Raw genomic sequence first — 12,008 nt, forward strand, 5'->3', positions numbered from 1 at the left:
ATCTGTAACACCTTCTCTTCTCATACTCTCTCCCCTCTTGCTATACAGTTCATCCATCTCAGGAGCCTGGCTGGTTGGAGGGGACTCTCAACGGGAAGACTGGCCTCATACCTGAGAACTACGTGGAGTTCCTCTAACCGTGGGCCCCAGCAGACCTGCTGAGCTTTCCATGGTATCCATGACAACTGCTGATGCCAGTGTTGTAGGCCATTGCTCTTTGCCGCTGAGAAATGCGGGGTGATTGACTCTGTTACCACCTGCCAGCATGAATGTTTCTGTGAACTCTGGTGTCACCCATCCCCATGATCATGTCAGCTGGCATGTGGTGATACTGCAAGGAACAGAAGTAAATCAGCAGTGGAGGCCATTTGATTTTGATAACCGAGGGAAAGGCTTGCAAAGCTGTTCCTCTCATTTAGTGCCCTAAATAGGGAGCATTCATTTTGTTTCAGCAGTCATCCAAACCCCCAACCTTCCAAAAAAGGAAGTAAGAAAGATTTCAGTAGTCCTCAAGAGCATGCAGTGTAGCTAAGTCTAACAGGGCTGGGCATTGGCTCTGAGGCCCAGGCTGGGCCCGTTGCTTCTGTTTACAGTAGACACTCTCTACCCCACCTCTAAATACTTGAGACCCACAGTGCTACAGGCAGCTGGGTCTGTCTGTTTGCATGCAGGAGGGAGATGGTTTACGGCACTGTTTACATAAGATGCAATCTCTCGCCATCTCCAAGCAGCCTTGGCCAAGCATCAGCAGAATTCAGCTCAGTCCTCTCGTGCAAGGGAACACACACACCCCACGTTCCCCCTCCCAAGCTAGGAACTTCTCTGCCACCCAGGGCTGCCATCACCTCGTAACCACGGCAACCCAACCTACTCTGAAGCCAAACCAAAAAAATAACACTCTTTTTGCATGACATATTTTTTCTCCCTCCTTTTTGGTCATTTTTTGAATGATTTTCCAACAACCTGAAGCAGAAGATCAAGGGATTAGAGTGGTCTGCTTGGGGCTGACAGAATAGCGGCTGGGAACTCTTCCCTTTCTGATGAATTTCAGCAGCATCAGGATATATTTGGAGCAAACCCTAGTAACCTCTTGAGATTAAATTACATACAGGCTTAATACTTCTGTTCTTCCATGCAACTAGCATTTGCTTTCTAGGGGGCAATATGCTGCCTCCTCATGGGCGACATCCTCTCCCCCCTTTGACTTGTTCACTCATGGTCTCCCATTCCGTGTCCCTTCCCCTGCCCTTGACTGCCTCTAGCCCCTCCCTGACCAGCCCCACTGGCAGTGCCCTGGGCTCCTGAGCACTGGTGCCCTGGCAGCTTTCAAGGATGATTCCCTGGCTAACCCTATGGCTTGTAGTTTTAAAGGACGTATATGTTCACTGCCACTCAGAAAAAGGGAATTGTTTCTCAGGCTTTTGAGGCACAAGACGAATATTGTAAGCCATTTGATTCAGGAGAATACCAAAAGGTTGGGGCATGGAAGGTGGAATGGGTACCTTCTGAGAAAGAGAATTTCCTGGTCCAGAAGGGGCTGGGTCTTGTGGAAGACTGCCAGGGATAGGGAAGTTGGGTCTGGACACTTCACATTCACTTGGCCTTCAAAGGAACAGAGTTCCCAGTATCTTCCACATTCGAATGTCCTTGCAAGAGTGACTCTGGGCAGATAGACTCCAAACTGATGATGGACTGTCAAGCTCCCCAGGAGCCCCCTCGGGTTGACAGCATCGCCCCAGAGTGTTTCCCGCTTCTGGAATTCCTCTTTAGGGAAGTTGAAAGAAGAAAAGAAAAACTTGAATTGTGTTGAATTACTGTATCTTTTACTTTTTTTTTTTTTTGAAAAGATAAACTTGTAAATAGAGTGATTTGAAATATTATATGGCAAAGTTTTATATTTGATAATCTTTAAGCTAGTGGCTCCACACATTTAAGCTTTGATTGTTGAATAGGTGTGTGTAAGAGGGAGAGAGAGGAGGCAAGGTTGAAGAGAGTCAAGGTCATCCCCTCTCTGGCCTCGAGGAAGGAGGACACATTTCTACCCACTCTCTGCTGGCTCTCGTTGGTGGGCATGACACACTGAAGGTATTCGGTCGTCTTTATCCACATGTGTTTTTGAGCTTTTCTTGGGCTTTGAATTTGGAGAGAGAAAGCATTTTCAGGCAATGAATTTTTAAAAGAATGCTTGCTTGGTAGTAAGATGAAGCTCAGGATTCACATAGGTGGGGCCAGGAGTTAGATTTTTTTTTTTCCATTTTTCTTCTCAGGTGTATTTCTTGGTACCCCAATAGGTCAGGACAGAAGGCAACGGGGTCGTCGCATGTTCCTTATATCTCACTCCTCTGCACATCTTCTGAGGTTGTACACATGAGGCCGAGCTATTTTGTAAATGTTGTGTGTGTGTCTAAGTTGTAGGAAAAACTGGCTTCTTAGGATCTTGGGTCCTCAATATGCTGCTGTTTTCCCTTTCCCTAAATATTTCCCTTCTTGTTCATCTCAAATTTCCTATAACCCCAAAATAAAAACTCCAAAGAGGGACGTAGGACGTAGGCTGTGCTGTTGTTACAGCTTTATAGATGATTTTAAATTTAAAGGAGTTTGTCATTGTGATTCAGTTCATCGGCTCAAGGATTACACAGCTATTATGGAAGAGCTCAACCAACAGCAAGCGACACACTACCACTACCAATTCAGGGAACGAGAACTAAGACTGGATAAGACCAAGATAGGACTCAGGAAAGCTATTCACTGAAAACCCAAGAAGAAGGAGAGCACACCAACTGGCTACACTTACTCCCTGTAGACTTGGAACAGCTCAGGAACCTGTTCAGTGGAGCTTGAGGGGACAAGCATACTCTGTGCCACTGTGCTTTCCAAATGGCAAGAACTCCACATAATGGGTTTTTGTTGTTTTTTTTAACACATTTGATGTTTTAAATTGTCACCTGCCTCACTGGACCCTTAACTAGAGCTAACGTGGAGGAGCAGAAAGCCCAGGCCCTGATTTGGGGAGCTCCTCCCTGAAGCATAGCTGTCGACACTTGGCCCCAGCTTGACCACTTGGAAGCCTGTCCCTCCCTCTTCAGTTGGCCCTGATTTGAAGCCGGAAGGAAATGGAAGTGCCGCCAATGTGAATTTGTAGGTAGACCCCTTCCCAGCTTCCCTGTGGTCATGCTGGGCCTGTGACAGATGGCTGCCCTGCTTCCTTTCCCCAGCCAGGCTCTCCTCCTCCTCATTTGCTGCAGAACTGGAGATACCATTAAGAATATGAGCCAACAAATAGGAAAGGAATTTGACGACTAGAAGTCGGTTTTACCCTCTCTACCATCTATGCCCCCCACCCCTAATTCTGCTTGAATAGGGAACTTTAGGGCAGATTAGGAGAGTGAACAAGGTATCAGAATGGAGGACTATGGACCAAGATCCCTGAGCTTTTCCAGGAACCTTGTGTTTCTTTTCTAAGGCCCTGTGATCATGCACACAGAACCTGGATCTTTACTTGGGCATTATGATCCATCTCATTCTTCCTTTAGGTACTCGAAGAATTCCACAGCTGCAGAATTCCATGCTGTGAAGGATAACTAGTTTCAAATCCCTGCCCCGAAATCCCCTGCTCAGGACTGATGATATTCTCTTCCATTTTCAAAAATTGACGTATAGGGATGGACCCTGTGTAGCACAGCCTTCCTTAGTATCCTATAATTGGAGCCAGTTTCTCGCTTAGTGTTTTAATATTTCTACGGCCAATATGTGTTTACCTCTGTCAGACCAAACTGTCTTTTTCAACGTAATTCTAGTTCATCCCCTTTTGCTGAGTGCTTTTTGGACAGAGATGCAAAGAGAAAGAAGCTAAGCAATCAAGCATTGGCAGATTGACATTAGCAGGACAGAGCCATGCTAGTGACAAGACCATTTCAGGCATTCCCAGGACTCCACGGTTGTGTGTGCCGTGCCTGTAGCTCACAGGGAAGTCCTTCTACGAACAGTGTCTCCTGACAACAGCAAGCCCAGTCACCCCAGAAGTTCTGTCTTGACTACAGAGACTACAAAAGCATCCATGGTTGAAGGGTGGGGAGACAGAAGTAATCAGCTAAAGGTACTTTGATCCCCTATTCATGACTCTTTATTGGCACTTCTCATCCTCTGGCTTCTGCTTCCAAAAGCAAGTCTGGACCAATAGTTTTATAGACACAGGAGTCCCAGGTACAACAGTGGCCACCATGGCACTCACAGTTGCCCTAGTACAGAATGTTTTATGAGCCACCAAATTACCACAGTAGGTAGCCAGCCTTGAAGAAATCAAATAGCTACCTGACTTTAAAAGGAATGTCCTAGGTATTCTATCTCCAGAGTTATCTGTCATCTCTGGCAAACCTGACAGTAATCAATTACCTAGACAACCCTGCCCCACATGTCTTTTAAGTCAACTGGGTGTCCTCTCACACACCCTTAGCTGGTGTTTAAAAAATTTATCTCGTGTTCAAATGTGTTTGGCAGCCTCGCTGATCGGCTGGGTGCTGAACCACTTCTCTGTAATTGTACCATCAAAATGACAACAGCAGAGCAGTGAACCTTGCACAATCCTGCAGCATGCCTGAGACAAGACTCCAACAAGTAATAATTAGCTTTTTTCCTTGCGCCGCCTACAGTACTTGTCTAACTAAAGAACTTCCCAAAGCAGAGGGAGAGACCATACAGAGAATCCAGATGTCATTCAGAGCCACCAGAATGTGGTCTTCTGATGGAAGCGTTGTATTCTGGGGTGAAAAGGTTTGGATGTCAAGTAGCGTGAGGTGCAGAGAGAAAGAGAAATGTGAACCACCTTGAAGAACTTGGGATGTTTTTCCTAAGAGGGTTAAATACAGTTCTTAACAGGGAAAAATCGGCCACAGAAAAAGTTCACAACTGATATTTTTACAAAAGCCTTTACAGGACTCTACAAGGTGGAAATGTCTTTCAAGATTTGGAATGCTATAGCGAGCAAAGGCTTGGCACAGTCCTAGACCCATATAAGAATAGCAGTTAATATTACATGAAGATTCTTTTGAGTGTAATCAGAACCAGAGTATTGATAATCAAAATGTCCAGTTTCCCTGGAGTGGTCCTGGAGAGGTCAAGACATTCTACACGCACCATTTCTACAAAGCTGTCCCAACAGACACCTACAAGCAACTACCTTGGGTGTCCAGGTGCCAGGATCACCCTGGTACCTGTGGAAAGAGGTTCATCTGAAGATTCTGAAGTGTCTGTGTGTTAGTGTGTGTTTGTGCATGTGTATGTAAAGCACACATCTGCATCTGTAAAGACACAGGTGCTCATGTAGAGACCCACAGAAGCTGGCAGTTGCTGAGCCTTTGCAGCCTTTAAGATTCAGAATTTGAGAATAAGAGAAACGAGAGGCTGTTGATTGGCAAAATGATCAAAGTTGTAAATTAAGTGCCATTTTAAAACTTTGTATTTATCAAATGGTTACTACAGCTGTATTCCTTATTAACATATTAAAAGTCGTGTTGGAAAACAGATCAAACTCATAAACCTTTAGTAGCTAATACTAGGCTGGTGGTCACAAGCACTCTAAAAGACATTTTGTCCATATTTTGGAGAAGAAAATATTTGCATGTTTATCTCCTAATTTAGGCTACCTTTGAGTATACTGTAAAGTGCTATGTGATATATTATCAATAAAGTACTTAAAAATGGCACTTTAATTTTTTTAAACCATAAATTATGCACTGTTTTAAACTTCAGTATTGAATATTGACTGGTGTGTAGAATCCAACTCTGTAATTAAAAAGTAATTTGTGACTAGAATAGAACTTTTTTCCCCATTCTTAGTAAAATAGTCTTGCCATGATGAGGCTGTTTTTTAAAATGTGCTTTTGCGTCACTAAGCGTATCTATAAGGAAAATCCAGTTTCTGTTGAGTGGCCTCTGAAACTTGGCTTTGTTTCATTTGCTTGGTTTATGTGACAATCCTTACAAAACGAGTGGAAGTATGATTTTTGAATTAAATGACTTTTCCATTTGGTGGCACGTTTGTTTCTTTGAGTTTCTGATAAAGTTTGGACAGGATGCCCATTTTCATATTTCTTCCAATAAGAGTATAAAGCCAGGCTCCCAGGCCCCTGGGGCGCACTAACAACCGCCCTGCTGATGCCTGACCTTCCTTTAGGAAAGCTCTAATGCTGGTGAACTTGAGGAGCCATGAAGCATGTCAACCAAGCCCCCCGAAGCCATATTCTACTTAATGTTTGACTTTATCTCCTGGAAGACATAACTGTGTTCATTCTTCCTGAATTCGACGTTCAAATCCACTCTTTTGTGGAAGTTCACGAACAGCACGTGGGACAGTCCAAGAGCCACAACACAGACAGTCCCACCACACAGCTGGGTGTGTCCCACAGGGTTGTACCTCATTTGTTTAGAACTTGTAACATGTCCCAGGCCAGCTCCTATTACCGCATCTTCTCACTCATCATGTCCCTTCCAGACGCATTCAGAGCTGCAGCCCGGGGCTCCCAGCTTCTGTAGTGAGCACAGAGGGCTCAGAAGGAGAGAGCCGGGGGAGACTCTGGCAGACGAGGGGAGAGTGGGGCTCCCTTGGTGCCTGGTTTTGAGGGGGTGCCCCCTTGAGTGTGGGTCACACATGAGCCACTCACACTATGCTCATTTGTCACTTAAGAAGGCACCGGCTTGCAGCTCTTGTGCCATCACCGAGATTATGCTGCCCTGGGAAATTTTCCAAACATCTGAAGGCTCCTACCTGCACGAGGTCACCCGGCACCTAGGGGAGACCTTCTGAGTGGTACACAGCTGTATCCGCTGTCCATCGTGGGAGCACGAGATCTATGGTATGTATTTGTGTGTTATCTTTGTCCCTGGCCTTTCCAATAGATTTGGCAATCACTTCACCTTTTGTGTCTTTTTAATAGAAGAGATTTCATTTTCATTTTGATTTTAGTAGCCACTCAGCAGAGCTCAAATTGCATCACGCCTTGTGGTTGGTTTGGTGTTCTTCACTTGTTAGCTCTGGCTGCATGATTGGTTAAAAGAGCACTGTGGTTAGAAATGGGCTGGATTGACACTTGAAATTAGGTAAATGAAGGATTTTCTTAGACCCCAAACATGTTTGCTGTCTCGGGAATTAAATCAGGGCTTTAATTCATTCTTAGTTCTTCCAGTCTCTGCTCAGATACCACACATCTCTCCTACCCAAATGTGTCAATGTCACTGGCTTGCCCTGCTTTTAATAACCTAAACTAACCTGCAACTAATTAACTAGGCTGGGTTAGGCAGAATTGTCAGAGTTCCGCCAGCATGGCAGCCAAGGGAGCCTCTAACCAATGCAGTAAGTGCTTGGTGGTAGGTGCGTGAGGCTCCTGCATGGGAGGGTGCAAATAATCGTCTGCAGGGAGGGGCGTTCCAACCAGGGCCACATCCTTCACAGTGGCACCCTGCACACCCAGGCATCATCGGACAATGGGGACCAAAGCAGGAAGGTTTTAATTTGAGATGATCAGAAACCCCGGCGCACTGCACTCAGCAACACCGGTCACTCTGTGCATCTCATCTCCTGTAATTCACCCCATGAGGCGGGCCCCAGCCTCTGTTTGCTAAAACCCAAGTAGCTAATAAGCCTTCTCAAGGCCAACCGGCAAATTAATCAAGACTTGAATTCATTTGGGGCTTTAGGTACCAAAATCACATCTTACCCTCCAAGTCTTGAGCCCACCATTAAATTAAAATTTTTTGTTCTGACACTATGGTTCTATGTCCTCTTTGCAGTTTTTCTGATAAGTTATCAGAAAGATGTTTTTTAAATGAACTTTTCCTGCCTTTTCTGAACGCTTCTCGGTGAAGCAGCTTACCTCGCCTGTGTTAAATGCAATGAAGTAATGACAGTAAAGGGTCACCCCTCTTTTCCTACCTTTTCTCCTCTCACACCATTTTGCCCCTTCATATGTCTTTCTATCTATCAATTCATTTTTCTATCATAAAATGTTTGGTGTCATCTTCTTTTTAATTGACAGCTCCATAAGGACAGAGACCAGGTTTTGCTCACCCATGTCTGCGCAGCCCCCAGCCCACGGCCTGGCCCAGCATGTGTCCAGTAGCCGCTGGGTGGGCTGACCGAGTGACTGAAAGCGTAAGAGCGCTGCTTTGCCCTGTAGTTCCTCCTTCCTGTTGGATTCAACAGTTCTTGTTGAAAAAAGAAATTGGGTGTCCTTAGTCTTGGGTTCTTGAACACAAGGTGACTTTGTGACCTCTGGCAAACTCCTCCGTTCGTTCACGTCCTGGGATTTCGGCTCATTGGAGGGGGACTTCCCACCCTCCAACCAGGCACACACAGCCACATTCTTTCCCATCCCACTCCCTAGTGCTCAGTACAAGAAGCCATCTGGTTGACCAGCTGACCGAGAACCAAAGACCCTTCACTGTCATCTGAATTGCTTATGGGTAGTTTTATGAACTTCATACCAGGCTCAGGGCCTGCCTTCAAGCAAAGCCACATCAGAATCACCCCCAAAATAAGAAGTACTCTTTTTTGAAGACCCTTCCAGGAAATTCCACACTGTCCCGTGGGAATTTGGTCTGGCATCTAACACTCTCACTAAGGGAATTCTTTGTGTCTAACCGAAGTTTCCCATGATGCAGCTTATGTCCATTTCCTTTCTGTTTTTCCTTAGAGTGGAGAATAGCTAGCCTCATTTTTTCAGAGAAATCACCCTCCATTTTTGTGCTTCCATCCAGCAAACACTTCTTGACCATCTCTATGTACCAGGAGCTCCTATGACCGGGACTTATAAGACATGATCTCTGTCCCTAGGGAACTCACAGTTGACCTCCATGACAGGCAAGTGTATGAGAAGCCACATGTGCCGTATGATATGTCTGCGTGTTGTGCAGCAGGTAGTCTCGGGCTCCGAGAAAGAAGGGCCTTTCTGTTTGGGAGGCAGTCTTCACAGAAGTGACATTGGAGAGGGATCTCAAAAGGTGGAGAGGAGTTTGGCACCTAGACCATTGGAGAAGTGTCGCAGGTTCTAGGACAGCAAGGACCGAGGCATGAAAGGGAGAGGGAGATGGAGGTGAGTTGGATGTGATTGAACACGAGGAGACCGGAGCTTCCTGGAAAACTGTACGCTTCGCTGGTCACCTTTACCTACTCCCCACGTTGACCTCTAGGCTTCTGTTTTCCCCCGATGACCAACAATATCAGCTAACGTGGATTACAATCTTACTAGGCAGGAGACACTATTATAAATGCATTAACTCACCAAATCCTCAAAACTCATGAATGAAGTACTATAATTACCCCCATTTTATAGATGAGGAAACAAGATCGGGGAGCTAGGAAGTGGTGAAACTTAAATTTTAGGATAGGTCTGTCTGCTTCTAGAGCCCATATGCTCTTAATTTTTAAAAAATTTCTTTATAGGTATACACACATGATCTTATATAAATTTGTAAGCATTTTTTAATCACGAGGAAGTTGTTCCTTCTGCTTTTGACTTGGTCTTCCATCCCCCACCTAAACATCTTCAAAACTGACATCAACAACCTCATTATGTCCTTTTCAGCAGTGAGCCCTTCAAAAAGGGCTCTGGCAAGCAGTATCCCGCAAACACTTAGCGTTAGTTCCCTACTGGCCAGAATAAGAGCAGAATATGTTTTGATTAAAAACTTTTCTTTTCTCCTAGAAGCCCCGTGCTCACTCATTTTGGGTGAATAGTTTCCCCATTTCTGTAGCTCTCTGCAGACACTCCCGGTTGTCTGGGCAGCCCCATGGACTCCAGCTGCAATCTTTGGCTGGTCCCAGCATCCTTAAGGACACTGCAAGTAGGCAGCCCCTGCGGAAGACCCAGCCATGTTTTGTTGGCTGGAAATATGCGCACATTTTTTAGAATTTAACAATTTGAAAACAGTCCCTCTCCCCACCCTGATCCAGCTGTCGACGACAGACCTTCAGGCTCTTATGGGATTGCCAGGGAAATCCCATGAGCATGTGTCTTTTTATGGGAGAGCCAGTGTTTCCAGCGTGATCTGCGAATGCTTAAAAATAGAGAATCTTGGCATTTTAATCCCCTCTTGAACTTAGTGAGATTTGAAAAAAATCAGAGCTAGAGGAGACAGCAAGAGAAGTCAAGGCAGACAACAGTGAGTACTTGTGGGACTCCCTCTAAGGCAGAATGGGACTCACCCAGGTCTCCTGCAGTGAGGGGCGTAGAGCTGTTGCGTGTCAAGATGACTGACAAAGTAAGTCTCATTTGTGGAGCAGTTCCATTATACTAACTGCTTTCACATGCATCATCTTATTAATCCTCACATCAACCCTGTGAAATAGGTCCTATTGTTACCCTCTTCTGTAGATGAGGAAGCCAAGTATTAGACTGAGTAACTTGTTCGGAGTCACTAAGCTAATAAGTGACAGAGCAGACACCGAACCCCAGCAGACTGATACCACAGTTTACCCTCAACTCCCACACTGTCTCCAGTTGAGAAGGTGGAAGCTCCAGCCCTTGAATGCCCTTTACTTCCCTCGCCCCAAAGGAGTATTTGTTGTTTTTGCTCTTTGGCGTCCAGTACCCCTTCTGGCAACGGCACCTCAGTTTTCATTTGGGGCCTGTGGGTTTAGGTTCCATGGGTTTGGGTGGCCGGGCATCAACCCTTGATCCAGTGGTGAACCAGTGGTGCTGTTCTGGCCTGTGAGATCATCAGATCCACCCAGCCACAGTGATTGGTTGGTTAAGGAATGGGCACGGGGCCTAGTTAAATCCACAGTGCCGGGACTTTGTCCTGGGGCAAGGTATACAGGTCACAGCAGGGTCACACAGATATTCTTCATATCGGGGAAGCATAGTAAGTACCATTCCCCTGACCCTCAAATGACTTCTTAATATGAATTCTGTCTGCCACTTGTCTTTATTTAAGGGCCCTCATACTTTATGTTAAGTATGTATATTGAGATTTTAGTAGTGTACCTCTTAGGAAAGTCACTTCAGAGAACAAGCAGAAGATCTGAAATACCAAATGCAATATGAAATGGGCAAACACTGCCCTAATTGGACCAATCCTGGAATGAGTTCACCTTGATGCCTGAACTCAGCAAGTGTAGTTTCTTTTTAAAATTCCAGCATTTTTTCTCTCTTCTGGACCGGAAGTAGCCATGACTGGACCTCATGAGAACAGGGAGGAATTGTGTCATTTGGAGCCCTCTGACAATACTTTTCCAACCCCAGCTGATTCAAGTCGTTACTTGATGATTTGGCCCATCCCAGTGGTGCATTAGTGTTGAGACATTTTATCCTGGGATTCTCATGAAGGACCCCCAAGTCAGTTGCAGTTTAAAAAATGGCAATAAATCATGCTTAATCATGATATGGAATTGGATGGCATAAAGTACTCCTCAGTTCACACACCCTGGGGGCCGCACCCAGACCTGTTCAACCATCCCATGAATGTGAGTCTGAGAAACTCCAGTGTCGCTCAGTTCAGACCTTCAGCTTCGTTTGGGGTGGGACTACATAGTTGGAGGCCCTGAAAGGGGGTGGGTGTATCTAATCAGACTCAGATACCTTGCTGCTGCTCTTTCTCCATGACGTGGTCACAGTTTTCTTGTCTCAGGGACTTCCAGATAAAGTGATTACAAATCTTACAGGAAAAACCTTCACAGGCAAGGAGGCCACTCCTGGCCCACAAAAGATAAGGTTTTCACTTTTGGATAACACTTGAAAATTTTCAGGGTTGTTTTCCTCCTGCAGATTTTGACCATGGCACACCCCTGATCAAAAAACCTTCAGAAGCTCTCGTGGCCTGGAAAAAAAAAAAAAAAGGCATCACGGCATTAAGGGTGTTTCCCAGTATGGCCCCAGCATCTTTTCTCTTATGTTCCTTTATGCATTTCATGCCTCAGAGGCACCAACTCTTCATCACCTACTATGTCCACATCCAGGTGCTAGGGTACTGTTTCCTTGTGCCCCTGAGGTTAACTTGGGCTCAGATGCTCTTTA

The 12,008-nt window shown here is 45.4% G+C and overlaps 1 protein-coding gene across 2 annotated transcripts in view; it reads left to right on the forward strand.

The window, feature by feature from the left end:
- Window positions 1–1,116, forward strand: part of ARHGAP26 (Rho GTPase activating protein 26) — a 419,879-nt gene extending 418,763 nt beyond the window's left edge. The window contains exon 23 of one of the 2 annotated variants that reach the window (XM_021702216.2): window positions 49–1,116. In XM_021702216.2, coding sequence (XP_021557891.1) covers window positions 49–137 — 89 coding nt within the window. In that variant the 3' untranslated portion in view covers window positions 138–1,116. The remainder of the gene's footprint in view (window positions 1–48) is intronic. The other variant, XM_021702215.1, reaches the window with a different exon arrangement.
- Window positions 1,117–12,008: the final 10,892 nt, after the last annotated feature.

The sequence above is a fragment of the Neomonachus schauinslandi genome, chromosome 7 (assembly GCF_002201575.2).
Source record: "Neomonachus schauinslandi chromosome 7, ASM220157v2, whole genome shotgun sequence".
In the NCBI taxonomy this organism is placed as follows: Eukaryota; Metazoa; Chordata; class Mammalia; order Carnivora; family Phocidae; genus Neomonachus; species Neomonachus schauinslandi.